The sequence below is a fragment of the Periplaneta americana genome, chromosome 9, assembly GCF_040183065.1.
Source record: "Periplaneta americana isolate PAMFEO1 chromosome 9, P.americana_PAMFEO1_priV1, whole genome shotgun sequence".
NCBI classification, from domain to species: domain Eukaryota; kingdom Metazoa; phylum Arthropoda; class Insecta; order Blattodea; family Blattidae; genus Periplaneta; species Periplaneta americana.
Window position 1 is genome coordinate 86107607 of NC_091125.1, and position 19488 is coordinate 86127094.

Sequence of the window (19488 nt, forward strand, 5' to 3'; positions counted from 1 at the left end):
GAACTTGTGGTCAATTTGCAAAAGAAGAATGCAAAAAATGGATTGTTCTACAAAGGAGAAGATGATTTCTGCCCTCATTGGTGTATGGTTTCGCGGTGAAGAAATGAAGAATATTTGTGGGAAATTAGTGGAATCCATGCCAAATCGTCTCAAAGCTGTTATTAGGAACAAGGGAGGCCACATAGATTACTGAGGTATGTCTTAGATCCTTTTTTTTTATCCCGTTTGAGTGTTTTTGCATAAGTAATTACATTGTTCGGATTAATTTGCACGCTACTGTATTTATATCTTGGGATGCAGTCGTATATTAAGCACTAGAACATCATTTTATGTACATCGTAAAATAAAACTTCTGGGTACGCGATTTTGCTCGCATTGTAAATTTCCTGTTACATGTTATCTGTTTCAGTTACTTCTCATTCTGTTGCATTACATTATTTTGCCTAATAGGAATAATAATATCTTGTATAGGTGTACATTTTCCAAAGTTACATCTTTTTAGAATAAAACTCTTCATGTATATAATTTCCTTGCTTTTAAATATCTCAAATCTCACAACATTTTAATGATTTATTTGCCTTCCTTCTCAGTTGGGTGGATAGAACCCTAGATCATATATGTAACAGATAAGTCATTGCTATATTAAAATCGTTTGCACTTTGAAGAGAACAACCGCCAGGATCGCCACCCGATGGCAGTACAGTCACTAATGCAATTCAAATGGGAATTATGACGTGACTCCTTATGTAACAACTAGATGGCAGCGTAGTAAACCTGACAAAAGTTGTTAACTTCGAAACCTATAAGGCCGACCTATCTATCTGTAAATGATCTAGGATAGAACCTACTGGTTAACGATGCTAGTTAATTAGAGCAGTTATAGTAGTCCAAATAAATATTCCTTACATGGAAATGAATGTGTCTGTGTAATGTATATTTGAAATGTATTTATAGCAATGGGATTAACTATTCATATTATTCAAATCCATGTAAGAAGCGGAGTTTGCAGACTATCATTAATATCCTTGAAACATCTTACATGAGCAATATAAGGCACAACCTTTAAAGATAAGCTATCAAATACACGAAACAAGCTTCCAGTACCAGTACAAGAATTATAGCTGTAAAATGTACATAAGACAAGAAAGAAAACATAACAAGATGCAGTTTGCCAATAGGACACAACTGCCTTGCTTAAACATCTATAAAAAAAAATAAATAAAAAATTTTGCATTCACCTCTGTAGTAAAGCTAATGTAACGAACAATAGTCACCTGACAACATATGATGGTGTAACTAAAAATGGGTAAGATATAACATCTTTATGTTGGGACACCAGACAGAAAATAAAACCACAAGAGTGGTATCTCTTGGAAACAAACATTTCTTCACGTGTAGTCGTCCATTGGAGTCTTGTTGAGGCTAATAGATTTTGAAAGAAAAACATTCTCAACATGGTTTCTTTTGGAAGGGCATTAAAGGAGGACTAACCTGCATTCTTTTGAAAACAGGGCCATCCATAGCAGCTTGATGCATGAAAAACCCATTCTGTGATTGAAGACGCTTCAAGCAAGATTTACATGCTATATCTTGCTTACAACAAACTCAACTTTTCTAGTGATCATCCTTACCTATCATACTACCCTCAGGACTTAAATTTCTTCCCCACTGCCTTCCCTCCCCCCTTTTTGATTTGAGGAGGATCTCCAGGCTTGTACCACAGACTGAGGCTTATTGTGTCGACCTCCTTATTAAGAGGTGATTATTGAAGTCCTTAACACTGCATTCCTTTTAGTATGTGATTGACTGCTTGGTGCCATCTTATTGATTCTGCTATAGCATCCCGATCTGATGGAGTCCAGAAACGCCTCACCATTTCCCTGTTGATGTACTGTAGTCTCCTCAGATCAATGTCATCTGTTTGCAAATCACATACTACATCCTGCTGCATCCTATATTAATCTGAAAATCACAGTATCGTGATTCACCATGCCATCTGTCCAAAGGAGCTCCTTGGTCTGCCATAGTCCACTGTGAAAGCCTCTCCACCGTCCTGAAATCTATGTAGTACCCCACAGACAGATGACATCTATAGGCGAATCACAGCACCACGTCTGTTGCATCTCCTGGTCGACCTGAAACTATTAAAGAAGATAAATGAAGTCGAAATTAATGAAGGTGATGTGAGTCCGAGATCCAACTCTCAAGGTTACCCAGCAATTCTGCTTCAATTGGTTGAAGGGGAAAACCTCAGAAAAAAATTTCGACTGCAGGCAACTTAGTCCAACCAGGATTTGAACCTGGCTCGACTTGTTTCGTGGTTGGACCTGCTAACTTTTACTCCAGAGAGGTGGACGAATTCCTCCTTAGAGATGTCCCCAACTTGAGTGAGGGATTCCCGTTTTCTTACTGATAGACTAGCAGTTTTGAAGGTACCATGTCTGAAGGTGTTAGGAACCAATAAAAGGTGTACACTATTAATACTATTAATAAAAGTGAATTAAAACATGTACTTTGTTAAAAGAGCATATGGGAAACTGAGTAAGGTATTATGGCCGTGTTCCAAAGCTACCGGTACATTTACAGCTGAAGTGTATTAGATAGTTGACTAAATAGCTGGATGTGACATCAGAAGTTATGATTCAAAGCTACATAGTGCGTAGCAATCAAGTCCGTATTAGCTAGTAAACGAAAGTGCTTGCTTGATTGTTGACTTGTACACTAAACAAACATGGATACCTCATTAGCAAATGAAGGTTTGAAATTTAGAGATACTTGAAAGTAAAATAATGTAAATATAATGTAGAATAACACGCTAATTTTGAACATTGACATTGTTATACCTTCTTTACTTTTTTTAAATATTGTAATATTTTAGACCTTTATCTTTTCCACATACTAACTCGTAATGACACTGCATTAGGACACTGCCTTCTTAATTCAATGCTGTACCGTAATGTTATGGTGTTTGGAAAAATAGGCTGTGAAGAAGGTCATGATTCAAGCATACATGTCCAAAGCTCCTTATAGTTTATTAGTGAGTCATTAGCATGTAGTATAGACTTGAACTTTGAGACATGGTCTGTGTGTAAAAGTTTTTTTTTTTTTTTTCTGGCCGCACTAGTGTATATTGTTACTGATTTCAGCGTTTTCTTTTATGCTTCAGCTAATTAATATTGGGTCGCAGTACAATTATGGGAATGAAGACCATGCTGAGTTTCTATGTGTGGTTTCAAGGGAGTATGGAATGAGAGCACATAACTCCAAAGAAACAGAACCAACTGACAGGGCAAAGGTGAAGAAATTTAATACTACTCAGCAGCATTAATTGTGGTGTAATGTTTTGTGTAACAGTGCTACATGTTTCAGATTAGCATGTAAATGCATGTCTGTGTGGGGAATAACTGTAGAATGGATGTGGACCATACATAGCATGATAATAATCACTTTTGAAATCATTTAATGAAAATATGTAATTTTTCATTTTGGTATTATTTGTATTAGAAGTATTTGCTTTTAAGATGCCTTCCTTGATTTATTTTACCTCTACATTTTCTCTGGGTTCTGCTTCTGTTGAAGTGAAGATGTGATCATTTTCTCGGTTGTAAACATAAACATGAAAGAAATGTTATGAAAGTACTTATTGATATCAAATGTGCTATATTTAATGAAACTAAAAATAATACAGAATAATGGAAGAACATTGCTTAAATATGGACGTGGGAATATGAGGAAGGAAAAGAATAAAATGTGAACTTTTATCAATGGATTATTTGCCATTAATATGATTCTTGCTGTAACTATGTAATTTTTTGTAGATTAGATTAGGTCATATTAGCTTAGTTGAGAGTTTAAATTAGTATCAGCAATCCATTATCTAATGCGGATTATTTAAATGTTAATATTCAATCATAACAGTATAAAAAGAATATAAATGTCCCCTTTCTTCATTCTTAATTTTTTTTAATGAACACTGAAACTCCCATGTCTACATTTACATCTTGTTCTTTTAAAAATATTCCAATTTTTCTTTTGTTGTAATAAATACAAATTCATTATTTCTACAAGATATTTTCATTGTAACATTTTCATTTTCAGTTATAAGCATGAAAATTCGCAATGAATATTTGTAAATTGAATATAATCACGAAAATTTTCTTATCTCCATTTCATCAGAATCTGAGACATCACTCATACTGCACTGGCAAATTGCACATAAATTGTTCTGTGCAAGGACATAATGATGTCCTGACCATTTGTAAAGGTGTTCTGTATTAAATAAACAATAAGATACACTCATGTGGATGTGTAAAAAGGAATCGCTACCCTCTAGAATTTTAAGTACCGGTAATTATTTTTCTTTTATAGAAATAGCTATTCTGCCCTCTACTTTCAGTATTGATCTTATTATACAATGCAACCTTTTCTATTGTAATAAGGATGGCATTACACATTTCAACATTATAATTTATAACCATATCTTGAACCAAAATAGGTGCACAAATATTTTTAGGTTCCCTTGGTTAGATTATATAGATTGTGGTATTCACAAAGTTATGTTGGCACTTACAGGGCTTATTCTTAAGATTATTTTGAATATATGTTGGTCTGATTCTGAGTATTTATATAATTATTTCTCTTTTTGAAATCTGTGGTATTGTGTAAGGCTTTGGGTCTACACAATTGTTTCAAAAATAGTTTGTTCAGAGCAAGGCAGTTCATAGTACAAACTGAAAACAAGTGTATTTTTAGCACCAACATACCTATCCTCTCATCTAACCCACTCAAAACTTGTCACATTCATCAGCCTTATGTCTCTTAGCTATCATATTGTCTAACCCACTCGAACCTTATCACATTCCTCAGTCTCATGTCATGTACCTATTCCCACACACCTCCGCTCTAATCTGTAATTCGCAATATTTACAGGAATACGCTCTGGTAGAGGCTAAAATACAGTGCATTATGGTCTCTGTGATGCTACCACTGATATGTGCTAAATACAGTAAACCCACTGTGCGGCTAAAATAAATAATTCTGAAGCATTCTCTCCAGGTACATTTAGCTGATTAGTCACATGTCTTTGAAAGATATCTAAATGTGTGAAGAGTAATTTTTTTAATCTTCACTAAATTTTGTTTTGCAAAAAGATAAATTCTAAAATACCGCATATAGCCTAAATATACTAATCACTGGACCATAGAACTTTATGCACTAAAAAACCAGAAAATATGCATGATACTTAAGGATTTGGTTATAATAACAACAAGTTTCTAGAGTTAAAATGAAAACTAAGTGGTAAATTGGCGGCTGGGTAGCTCAGTTGGTAGAGCAGCTGGCTACGGACTAGAAGGTCTGGGGTTCGATCCCAGATGGTGACAGGATTTTTTTCTCGTTGCCAAACTTTCAGAACGGCCCTGAGGTTCACTCAGCCTCCTATAAAATTGAGTACCTGGTCTTTCCCGTAGGTAAAAGGCGGTCAGAGCGTGGTGTCGACCACACCACCTCATTCTAGTACCGAGGTCACGGAAAGCATGGGGCTCTACCTCCATGCCCCCCAAGTGCCTTCATGGCATGTGACGGGGATACCTTTTACTAAGTGGTAAATTAACTTAGTTGACTAGTTTCGACTTCACTGTTAGTCATCTTAGTTATTATAACTAAATTTCTTTCGGCATGTTGGCAGTTAAACTTGTAAGCAGATCGATCATGCACTAGTTATTCATTGGTTGTGCAATAAAACTTTGTTGAAATGAAAATTTACACTTCGTGTGACTTCATTGTCGCAGGTGTTTAACTACATTCAATTTTGTTTCTATGAAATCAGAGCTTACTAGCACCATTGTTGTTGCAGCAATTTCATGACCTCAACAATACAGGACTTTATTGTCGTAGGGGTCTAAATACATACATTTTTGGTTCTACAGAATCAGAGTAAAAGTCTGAATGACATATAGGCGATGCATTTCTTCACCCTGGCTCTTGAAACATTACATTTACACAGAAAAATATTACTGGGGCGGCCAGACTAAAAGAGGATCAAATCTCCGATTGCTATTGCAGCAGGCGGACTAAAAGACCATTATCACAAAATAAAAGACTCTTGCCAGTGGTTAATGAGGAAAGTACATCGATATTACACAGCTAGTCTCATGTTAAATTGAAAAACAACCCATCTTATACACCAGGAGAAGTATCCATTGTCGTTGCAGCTATTTCAATAATTAACTGATTATTGCTTTTATTTCTCACATAATTTTTATATTTCTTGGGAATTATTCTTATTTTTATCAGGTTATTTTATGATGCTGTATCAACATCGTACATTATTTAGCTTCTGAATGAGATGAAGGTGATAATGCTGTGAAATGAGTCTAGGGTCCATCACCGAAAGTTACAAAGCATTTGCTCAAATTGGGTTGAGGGAAAACCCCGGAAAAAAATCTCAACCAAGTAACTTGCCCCAACCGGAATTCGAATCTGGCCACCTGGTTTCGTGGCCAGATGCATTAACCGTTACTCCACAGGTGTGGACTTACTTTTATCAGAGAGAAATTTTTAAATTACATAATAAATCGGGCAAAACAGGAAAAATGTTAATATATGAATTTAAATATGCAAAATAAAAATATATATGCCTTTAAAAGGGAAAACTCTCGAAATATGCATTTATGCAAAATCAAGTTGGCTTCAGTTGAACGTAAAAACCATGATTGGCAAAGATTCAATTTTTCAATATGCCAAATCAGTAAAAACATGCAATTGTATGAAGTTCCACGGTCTCTAATCACGAAACGCCAGCTATTCATTTATGCTTTGTGAAATAAACTGATGCAAAAGAATTCATCTTCTCCTCTCACCAAACTAAAATAAATATATAAGTTTTGTGCAATTTTGAAGAAAGTACGTCCAATATTACAAGTATTTGGTTCCCCCATAGTTAACATGTTTATTATTACTTTTCTCAAAACTGAAATTGATGTAACACTAATTATTGAGAATCAGACCCATTTTCGCATGACCTCTTTAAATTAAAAATTATCTATTGAATAATCTCCATTTGTGTTGATATAACTTTGTGAATTAACCCTGATCTATTTAATGTTGCAGCTTTTTGTTTTCATATATATCAGTGTATTAAAATATTTTTATAGACGTATAAACACTTGAATAGTCACGTAAAATTGTTATCTATGAATTCTCTAAGTGATATTAAAATTACCTTAGGATTGACAGTTATTGTGGAGAGAGATCTGTCACATTTTTGCTGAGAGCATGGTTAGAGATACACCATTGTCACATGTGTTACTCCCTAATGGTCACACATAATTCAAAGTAATATTGATTTGGCTTCTCCTTATGTAATTTTAGATACTGTTTTATATTTCGTCACTTCATGAACTGCATAATGTTTTCGTAAGTTGGTATATCAGATGTCGGCTCATCCAGAGACTCATGTGTAGGGTTCTGTAAAATTTCCAAGATGCAGTTATGCAAATTGTTCTCATTTTGCTAATTTTTGCACTATCTTCTTCCCATAAACCCAAAAAAAAACGCACTTCTGAATTGAGAAGTGACGTGAATTTGTATAATTACTTGATAAAAAAATTAATTTTATTTTTTTAATGAACTCCAGCAATACTTGTTTTATTTGCAAAATCTTAACAATAAAGTATTTTTAAATAACATTTTAATAAGTTCAGTCTTTTGTTTTCATTTTTTGATGGCACAGTTCGTTCTGCGATTTTATCAGCAAATGAATGCTGCTGTATTTAAAATCTATATGAATTGTAAAAACTGAAAATTGATGTTGAACATGCATATACCACTCTTATCATGTTTAATATGTGAAGTCAGGATTATAAAACTTGCATAACATCGGTTTACAAGCAAAACTCATTGATTAAAAAATATTACTTTTGAGGAAAAGGCATTTGAACGTTCTTGACAAAATTGAACTCTCAAACTTCTATTTTTAATAAGTTGTTTCTCTTTATGGTTATTTTATTTTCCAATTCTAAATTCATACAGATCCATTATGACTTTGCTTCAGTAAACTTTCATTTTACAAACCTATGGCTCAACAATTGGCTCTCTTCTGACAAGGAAAAAATTTTACAGTCCGTACAAAAGAAACCAAAAGACTTGGAAATGTACAAAAACTTGCTCAGACATGTTCAAACATTTTTAACAAGCGCCAGAACAGTTCACATTGTCCCACAATTGCACCTGCACCAATTTCACCTTTCTGATACTCCTACTTGCCTGTGGTGTAATAATCATGATGAAGATCTGAAACAGATTCTTTTATACTGTCCATCCGTAAACCACAAAAGAAGTAAATTAAAATCATCAATACCAGTTGCAGAAGAGACAGCTCTGCAGTATATATTGACTACACCCCAATTCTGGCTACTAGCAACAGGCTTCAATAATGAACACCGATTAAAATATCCCTCATTTCTAATGAAAAACAAGAACTGAAAAGATTACAGTGGACTATAGTGGACCTTATGTTGTCAGCAAACAGCTGATACATTAAGAAGTTTGATTGATTGATTGATTGATTGATATGGCGATTTACTAACCTATCCAAAACAGCGACCCATTTTTTATGGTGCATTTGTTGTTGGTAGCAATCAACAGTTTATGTTTACTCTCGACGAGATTTTAACTTTGATAAAAGAACTTGTGCTATTAAAGTCCACCCCTGTAGAACAATAATATACACTTCGATGTTTATGTAATCAAATAAAGACGATAAATTACTTCGAACTGACAATGCCAATTTTACTTTAACTAATAGTTTTGAATGATTCAGTTTGCACTTTGTAGTATATTGATTATGGTACTCGTTTTCGATATTAAAACCCCGTGAGGAATCAGGACAGAACTCAGTAACAATTCAGTAAGACATTCATGTGGAAGTACTTTGCTACATCACATGGAAAGGGTTTAGTTGATGGAATTGGTAGATAAGCTAAATTTCTTGTTCGTACTCAATTTATGATAAATCAATATCAGCACCAATTGTAAAAAATTTGAAGAATTTGACTTGTAGTTAAGATACTGATGCCTGGACTAGGCCCACTGGTGTTGACATATTTTTCCTTTGTAAAGCTTTCTTATATTGCAGTAGATTTTGATCCCATCACCAATATAATCAAACACTTGTAATTGGAAGTAAAGTACTTTTGATATATATATATATATATTTTTTTTTTTGTTAAAAATAATCTCGAATATTAAACACAAATTCTTTAGATCTTCAGTAGAGAATGGATCTTAATGTACTTTCCCTTTGTCCGACATTTTAACAACACCATGCAAGTACTTGTAATTGACAAAAAAAAAAGAGAGAGAGAGAGAGAGAGAAGTATGTAGTTTCAAATATGTAAGATACAATAACTTAAAACTACAGTCAAATACAGGATGAAAGTAATATAACTGTGCAGATTTTAACAACCAAGTCCTTAGATAGAGTACAACAAAAAATTCTAATATCATATTAGTCCTAAATGAATACTTTTCTCAGAAAAAAAAAAAATTCCCTAAATGTTAACACTTATTCAATAAATACTTACCTTATGAATCTTCTTATCACTAAAGATATTGATGAGGAATGATTCGTCCCTTTGCAGTTTTTAAATAAAATGGACTGTTTTCTTGCAAATTAAATAAAAAGATTAACACACATCATTATTCCCTGCCATTAGGAAGTCTGGCAGCCTACTTTAGTGACAAGGAACAGAACCCAGCTGTTCAGACCGATTGAGATTGAGAGAGAGAGAGAGAGAGAGTGCGTGTGTGTGCATGTGCGCGCGTGTGCTTATGCGTGTACATGCTGTTGCCAAACTACACAGACTTTGTCTAATTTTGTAATTAATCCTGCACTTGATTACAAAACACATAATAGGTTTTTATTTATGTTAATGTATTTTATTGCTCCCTTCAATCTGCACAATTATATCACTTTCACCCTGTATATTAAGTACTCTCCTTATGCAGATTTATGCACATTTATAGTTGCAGACCTAGCACTAGTGACAACATGCAAGTAATCTGAAGGACTTCTTCAGTGATAATATCAACTGAGTTGACTGATGTAAGAGTGTTTGTTTTGTTGGCCAATTGTCACCTCATGGTGCAAGGGCATATCACGCCACAGTCATGAAATGGATAGACAGTGAGAAGGAACTAGTTCGCCCAAGCTGTTTTACACTCCCACACTGAATATTTACCATGCTGTTAAAGGCACATTCTTTTCCCACGTGATATGTAATGTATATGAATAAAACGTGTACTAACATATGCCTTGAGCTATAGTTTGCATGCGCTAATTTTTAAAAACAGAACTGATAAGGTAGATCCACTCGAAAAATAACTAGATTATGATTTCATTCATTCATTGAATGAAATGAAGTCATCTACGTCATTTTTCTATTATACCTGGATAATGAATGATAACTATTTTGCAATGATACTAGGTCCACTAAAGTTGTAATTAAGTATTATGCCATAAAATTTACTTAGTCTTACGTTAAAAAAGTGTAAAATTGTTAAAAAAGGCATATACCTTCAACAGACGGCCCGTGGTTCAAGAGACACTGAAGATGACGTGACATAGCGTTGAAACGGGCCGTCTGTCGAAGGTATATGCCTTTTTTTAACAATTTTACACTTTTTTAACGTAAGACTAAGTAAATTTTATGGTTTTAACAAAGTGTTAACGAGAACTTTAATCAATAAGTATTATGCATTACTTATATCTACGATCATAGTTGACATTAGGATTAAAAAAGTTGAATTTCAAATGTACTTTAACCAAATACTTTACTCGAGAGAAAGAGATGTAATGAATATAGGAATTGTAATAATAATTATAGTTATAACTGCTACAAAAATTGTACATAGCCCCTGAAACTTCCAGACATTTTTGTCTGTGTGTAACTATAAAATCTCATTTGTCACAGTGGAATTTGATTATAATTTTAATTAGTTTCACTTTTCAATATCACTAAAATTCATTCAGCATGTTTCCCAAGCATTGTAGTCTAACACAAATTTCATAAGAGGAAGGCTTCCACAGTATCCACATAGTGCATGGTTGTAGTGTAAATGGAAGAGTTTTGAGTTACTGTATAACAATTAGATTGCATGAACTCACTACTATCCACAAAGCAATGGATGAAACGCTGTGTACTGTATCATGCATGAAGTAGTCAAACAGATGTGTATGTCTAAAATAGAGATTTAGTTTATTAAGACTTACAAATGGGAGTAACCTCTCCAGATGAAATGTATTATGTCACATTGTTATGCTTATGATGTTGGACCAGAATTTTTAGGAGGCATTTTATTTTCTTTCCTCATTCACTAGCTCATGTCTAGATAATTATTGCTTTAAAGTAACCATTTAAATACACAGCTGACAAGCATAAGCATCAGTATCAAATGACAGCTCAGTGTAAAGGGCTACAGCTCCATGTATGTGCTGGTCCCTTCAAATTCGTCCTGAGGGGCTTTAAAGTGTCGTAGGGCCAAAATAAGCACAGATTTATAAAACTGAAAACATTTAATTTTTTAGAGTTAAAAACAAAGTTTCCATTTTTAATGTTTTTTTTTTTTCTCGTTATTTTCACCAATCCATAACCTTAATGAAAGTTAAAAAATTAAGTGAAATATATCCGCAAATTTTCGCGAAATTAATATAAATTCCACGAAATTACTTCGTAAGCATGATATTTTCGACAGAAAACAGGTGTCATGGAGAATTCACACGAAAAATGACTCTTTCAAATAAAAAATTTAAATTTCCTTTGTTACAAAATAAGCATGAACATTTCTACATAATTGATTGTTCAGCATTACATACGTGTGGTATTTGTCAACAATGTACAGCACAAGCAGATAATGGTCATTTCTCTCTCATGCAACAACTGTTTTCATGTAATCAAGAAGGCAGTGTCGTCACCCCTTCAGAGTCGAATGAAATTGAATTCTGAATTTAATTAATGATGCAAACAATTTTCTGTTAGTTTCAAAGGGGTTGTTTTAATAATAATTTAAGAAAATGTTATTTTATTATTCTTTAAGTTTATTGAGGGTGCGAAATTGCGGCTCGAGGAGACGGCCTCCAGATAGCTATGAATATATTGAATAAGCAGTCGCGGACAGCCGATGAGGGGTGGTCCTCCAGCTTGGGGTTGGGTGAAGGGTTAACAATCCATCACCGTAAAAAAACAGCTTGTTACGAAACCTCAAAATAAGGAACATTAAATACAGACATTTCAGATGGGCAGAGCATGTAGCATGTATGGGTGAATCCAGAAATGCATATAGAGGGCTGGAGGGAAAATGACCTTTGGGGAGGCCGAAATGTAGATGGGAAGATAATATTAAAATGGATTTGAGGGAGCAGGGATATGATGGTAGAGACTGGATTAAACTTGCTCAGGATAGGACCAATGGTGGGCTTATGTGAGGGCGGCAATGAACTTCCGGGTTCCTTAAAAGCCAGTAAGTAAGTAAGTAATGAGGGTGCGAAATATGCACGAAATTGCTTGGTTCATTTTTACAAAATATTCACCGAAATCAGGGTAAAATAATCGCCATAAAATCACACTCTTAATGATATTTTTAAATTTATTTTTATTGTTATCATACTTATATCTGAGATTCGTGGGTAGAAAATGGGTTGAAGACAGTGGATTTTTAAGAATCATAAAAATCCTTGGGATATTTCCCTTTAGAAGAGAAATATAGCCAAGAAGTCTATGTTTGATTTGTGGCATGTAAAATCCCTGTCCCTGAATGAGAGTGATTAGACAGAATTTACTTATCATTTCTTCTCCACTTCATCTGTGCTAGTCTTCCTGATCTATCATTGAGAATAATGAAATCCACCGTAGGGGTGCCCTCACTTCAACATATCTGGGGTCAGGCTGAATTCACACGTACCACATCTTTGCGATTATTTCGCAGTTTTGTGTTGTTGTGCTGTCAGCAGAACCAACCACATGTGGACCACTTTCTAGTGGTCGCTCAAAGTCCATATTGACCACAGTCAACCACACCACAAGCTTAGTACCAAAATGTGCTATTTGCCATCGGCAGTTAAGCGACTGTCATTTCCAAGGATAAAATGTCGGCAGCAAGTGATCGGTGTGTCACACTGCACTTAACCACCGACAGCGACAATTCTGTGGTTGTTCTGTGGGTGATATCGACCACTCATTGCGACAGAAATCGACACTGACCTCAGTTAGTGGTCCGTGTGAGTTACTATGATCTGAATTCCTGACTTCCCACAAGTGAACCACCGTTTTGTGGTGTGGTGTGGTTGTGCTGTGGTCTGTGTGAGTTAAGCCTTATGCTGTCACGTGTCTGGCTGTATAGTCAGCAGATTTTGACACTCTTTTTCTTAGAATTTTATTCTGTATTCCATTGCAAAAGTGTCAGTCATGTTCAGTATAACTGTCTAAAAGTTCTGGTCTTTTAGAAAGAACGACCTGAAATAGGATGTCTTAATATAATGTGCTGTTATATTTGTCTGTATTGCTTAATAGTAATATTAGAACAATAAAGTATATATATTTCAAACAGAAAACTGGTAATGTTAGCTCGAAATGGTTAAGTTTCGCGAATGTCTTATGCTTATTTTTGCACTTTATATTTGCAATGATGTCTCTTATGTAGTGATGAGAAAAATTCACTTCATGTTGCTACATGTATGATCAAAGTCCAGCAGTATGTGACAAAAGTGTGAACATCTGTTTGCAAGTAAACAGTAGGCAGTCTCTACTTCATTGAATATAGAACATTGCCAAGAGTGAACATAAATTCCAGTGCCATCAAGAAAGTGGAATGAGAAGAAGTAAGGAATACTGTTATAAAATACATATTATGACAATTTTTGCTTATGCATTAAGTAATTAATTTAAAATTAATAATGTCAAATCTGTGACGAAGGTTCTGGTATGGAAATAGAGTTCTCCAACATTAAACATTTCAGAACTACTTAGAAGTTCTTAATGCTAATTTTTTTCTATATTCATCAAGTCCCAATGCCAGTGATGCAGTACCTCATAATATGTCTTCATAAGTTGATAATTGCTGCATTCAGGAAACTACATAGAATTATTCTTAGGTTGTGTTCTAAAATTTCTTCTTCAGATTTACGTAAGTTGCAAAGAAGGGTTGAGCTGAATCTGAATTTGTAAAGGCCACGATATGACTGAGGTTACCACTGATTTGTTTAGTTGCCTTGTTTTGTTCTTATATAATTTCAGATATGAAATGTTAGTTGGATTTATAGTTTTTCAATGTTGGAATGATTTTTCTTTCATTCTTGTGCTATCAGAATTACATTGTTTTGTTATAGTATGAATAAGGGCTGTGGAGTTGGTTTGAAAAGGATTATTAAAGGAGCAGTCCGCGATAAAATTAAGTTGGCTTTAATCAAACACATTTTTCAATCTAAATAGAATGTAATTTGCCGCATGTCAATGCGAGGCATGGTTCTTGAGTTACTGACTCCGCACAAAAACTTATGACGTCACAGCCACTGAACTGATGTGATTGCGTAATAGACCGAGAACATCGGCGAGTGCAGCGCTTTGTATTAAAATAAATAATCTTCTCTCGCCGTAGTAAACGTGAACAGAATTTCGGACTTAGTTATGATTGTGTGAAGTCATGTTTTGCTTTTCATTTAATCATAAAACCAGCACATACCAATTTGTGGTTTTATGTAGACGTATTTTCTTTTATATGAACGATTTTGAACTACAGTAGACTAAACAGAAGAAATTGTATCATAAAACAGTTTAAAATGCCGTGGTGTTGTGATTTTTCGTGTTCAGAGGGAACAATAAAAACAGAACATGAAGATAGGGTATCATTTCATGTATTTCCGAACAGAGAAAAGTTACTGCAAAGATTTAAAACATGGGTGAAGAAAATCAACAGAAAAGGTTTTACACTATCGAAAGCTACTGTTGTGTGTTCCAGTCATTTCCGTGAAACTGATTTTGAAGAATCGTCTTTACTAAAAAGACGTTTAATGAAAGACAATAGAACTCCTATTAAAATTAAGAAAACTTCTGTCCCTTTCCTATTTTTGAAAGGAGAATCTCCCCAAGACAGTTTACGCACTCCTCTGCTTATAAAATATGAAAGAAGGTCGTCGAAGAAGCAATAGCAAGTTGCAGTGATGCACCTATAGCTGAAAATATTGACGTGTGTGTAGTCTCGATGAGGCTGAAAATTCACAGGAACCTAATATTAACAAAGCTGTGCAGTGTGAGATAGGGTGCAAGACGCTAAGAAATGTGTGTGGTGAATCAGATATGGAGAAGCAGAAATTGACTTAGAGACATATTTTCAAATAGAAGAAGAAACTTCAAATTCTAATTCATAGGTTCCGAGGACACTGCACATGAAACAGAAAGTAAATAGGAAGTCAAAAAGTGTTTTTGTATTCTGGTCAGCATTACAGATTTTGTCATTGATTAAAGTTCTCATTAACACTTTGTTAAAAACATAAAATTTACTTAGTCTTACGTTAAAAAGTGTTAAATTTTGTTTTTCGTCTGTAATATTTGTCATTCCTCTTTTACAAATATTTTGTAGAAACAATAGGACCATTGCTGAAAGTTAATGCAGTGTGCCAGAATGCCCGTAATTGGGAGTGGAAGTCCGAACAGAGGTAAAGCATAGCAGTGAGTTCTGCATTATACTTGTGCAATATAAGATACAAATAGTTTGAAAAATTTTCAAAAACTTTACAACTATGTTTCATCGGCAAGACAACATTTTATAAAATAATTTCAAAATTCGTAGGACCAACAGTCAGATGTACTTATTTTCAGATTCATGAATAACTTATCAATTCCCTAAAAGATAAAAACGTGCAAATCGCGGTGATGGCCACCTAGTTACAGTGCAAAATATGTGACTTACAGGTAATGGACCTCGATTCAGATAAGATTATAGACTTCGTAGTTCTGCAAAAAGGTCTAATTGTAGGCGAAACAGCATGTGAAAAAGTTCTAGATTGCCTAAAAGAAAAAATGAACATTACCCTCTTTCTATCGGACCGCCATAGAGGAATTAGGAAATTGATAAGGACCAAATATGAATGGATAGGCTATCAATTTGACATTTGGCACATGGCAAAAAGCTTAAAGCTGCCGCACAACTGTGGAAAGAGAGCATCATAAATCACCTATGTGGTCTTGTGCTACATGTGAAGGTGATTCTGACGACTTAGAAGACAGATTCATTTCTGTATTAAATCATGTTTGTAATATAGACGAATGGGGAGAAACAGAGACATAATAAAAAATGTGCACACATTCACCTATACAATAGTGAGAGGGAATGGATCGAACCTGGATCCAGCGATTACAATGCTCTGAAAAAAGTTGTATGTAACCCTGCCCTTTTAAAAGACCTGAATCAAACTAATCAATTTTGTCACACCAACAAATTTGAATCATACCATAACGAGAGATTGCTTTACACTCCTAAGAGAAAACACTTTCCATATGGTGGAATGGTAACAAGAACTATGATTGCAATAATGGACCATAACTACAACGTGAAAAGAGATGTAACTGTCTCCGGACTCCATTACTCTAAAGCCACTATACGATGGGTGGAAGACAAAACATACAGCTGGAAGAAAAATGTGTGGAGAGAAGATACTATACAGAAAAATGTCTTGGAAGTAGTTCTGGTTATCAATTGCCGCAATTCGATGATCCACATGTTTTAGAGGTTCCCCCAAACATAACTTCGTGCCTAAACCATGTGACTCAACAACTATGATGCAATAGAATAATATAAACCATGTACTAATTTATTGTTGACGTGAGATAAACACGTATTTGCAGTCCATTCATAGCGAATATTTCACGTTTCACATACATTCACTCACTCAGTGAAGGCGTTGAATTAGGTTATAATGGATCGACATATTAAACCTTTTCAGTTTGAACCCTTACCAGACCCAAGTTGTTCTATTCACTATGAGTAAGAAATTCAAAATGGGTAAGTTATGATTATTATTATTATTATTATTATTATTATTATTATTATTATTATTATTATTACTATTATTATTATTATTATTATTATTATTATTATTATTATAGTATATGCATGTGATAGGTCCTAAGTGTGTTAATAATAACTGACTGTAACGTATGAATATATATTTACTCGTTCTATGCTGTCAAACGGAACTACAATGCAGTCTTATGAAGCGATCAGTGTTTATGACGTCAGAGCTTGCAGTAAGACCTTTAATATTTCGCAAACTAAAAGGTGTAAAGTGATGCGACAAACGCCGTTAATCTAAGGATTACTTTGGTAAACATCCTATAATATAATCGAAATATGGAATTTTATCGCGGACTGCTCCTTTAATTTGGCCATTTTATTTTCCTTTTGTTGCCACTGATGTTCATATAGCTGGGTTTTCATTAGAATGCACTTTTTTATTTTGTGTTTAGTGTTCTTGCATAATGTGAATATTTGCACTGTCCCATAGTTGGTATGGAAGTAACAATAATAATGTAGTAGTGTATTTTTGGAGACTGTAAAAATACAAAATTTATTCGTAGTTGATATAGGTAGTATCCAAATGCAGCATATATTGTTTCCTGCAAGGCAGAGTATTGTAAGCACCATTTTGCTAACCTCACAGGAAAGGCAGTTACAATACTTACCCAACATGATGGTGAATACAATAGTCAAAGTTTAAATCAACTTATCAGAGGGAAAAAAAATTGTTGGGGCTCACGGAACTTTTACAGTCGATGCACAGAGCTGCGCAATTTATTCTAAGCACTATAACTCATTTTTGGTCAAAGTGGCGCTTACGATACTTTGTCTTGCAGGAGACAATATGTTGAGTTCATTATGCTAGACATCATAGAGAATCCAACAGAGCATGTGAACTTCCAGGGCTTGTGATGCATTACCAGTATACTGATGATGGAATCTATAAACAGTAATGTAACATTGAAGAAATTGGAGATCTTTACTTTGTTGCAAAACCTAACAACTTCATCACTATGAAAGTCTCAAGTCTCATCCTCACTAAATATAGAAAATTCATAATGAAGCGGTTGTTAACAGTGGAGTTTCTGTAATATACTGCTATCATACAGTAACACATCATATTTTATTGTTGAACTTGGTAACAACCTCTTATTTAAAATATGTTTATTTTGCGTGTATTTTCATTACTGTAAATAATGTCTCAAAATACAAATGATTCATAGATCAAGTTAACATTTGTCTTGAAATGAGCAGGGAAGCTGATAATCAGTTGAAATATCTGATATATTTCCAGTGAATAAATTTCATCCTTTTCATCTAGTGTTTTTTAATGTGTTTTGCAACAATGAAAACAGTTCAAGAAAAATCGTTTGTCAATGATACATCAACATTACTTTCTTCTGTTATTACAACTACTATACAATAGTATTATTATAAATCAACATGCTGTGCACACAAGGTGATTCACGAAGCTACACCAGCATTTACAGATCTTATTCTTGAAACCATTTTGAGTGAACAAGTTCATGTGAAAGTGAGTTTGATTCTAAATAATTACAGTATCTTAATAATCTGAACCTTAAGAGTAATAGTTGTGGATGTGTCACTTGCAAAACAATAGTGCTGGAAGAGATGGCCTGAAAAATTAAATCACATACGTACTGATACTTGTAATCCAATATTGGATGCTTTTTGTTCTTGAAGTTGTAGAATTTTTTTTTTTAATATATTTTAATTGAAAAATTAATATTCTCATTATTTTATATCACGAAGCATGAAAAAGTAATGATTGTTTTGTGAGTGGTAAGTTTGTATCTGGTAGAGTTTGCTCTGTGTGAACAAAACTTTGTGTTTCATTGTACATGACTCCATGTGTGTCAGTTATTGTCAGATGACCTCTAGAGAAATGGCAGCCAATCAACTGATGCTACGTTATATTACATATATAATTTTTATGGTTAAAATACATTTCATAGACTCACAGATTTAGAAGCAATCGAGCTACAAACCCTGATTCACAGTGATAGTGTATTTAGAGTGTAAAATAAATTATTTAACTATTTGGAATCGAACTCATGTTCACAGGCCCGTATTTACGCATGGACCACATAGGCATAGGCCCAGGGTGGCAGAATTTTGAGGAAAGAAAAATCGAGCTGAAAATAAATTTTCGATATTTTTCTACTTCACAGATGCCTGCTTTAGATAGTAGCATATGTGTATTAAATTGATGCCTGCTTTAGATAGTAGCATATTTATATTAAATTGTTATTATATGCCACTTTTTTACAGTTTGACTGCTAAAAGTCGAAGATTTGTATAAGTTTGTTGGTGGGGAGCATAAAATTATTTTGGGCTTATGGATATAGCACTACCTAAATACAGGGTTGCATGTTACATATGAACTTTTTTCACTGA

General features: G+C 34.1%; 1 protein-coding gene across 3 annotated transcripts in view; it reads left to right on the forward strand.

Annotated features, from left to right (window-relative positions):
- Positions 1 to 19488, forward strand: part of inc (BTB/POZ domain-containing protein inc) — a 45856-nt gene that overhangs the window by 3888 nt on the left and 22480 nt on the right. For all 3 annotated transcript variants that reach the window (XR_011333922.1, XM_069835198.1, XM_069835200.1), the window contains exon 4: positions 3167 to 3295. Coding sequence is in view for 2 of the 3 variants with exons in the window: in XM_069835198.1 (XP_069691299.1) it covers positions 3167 to 3295 (129 nt within the window). In the remaining variant the exon portion in view is untranslated. The remainder of the gene's footprint in view (positions 1 to 3166; positions 3296 to 19488) is intronic.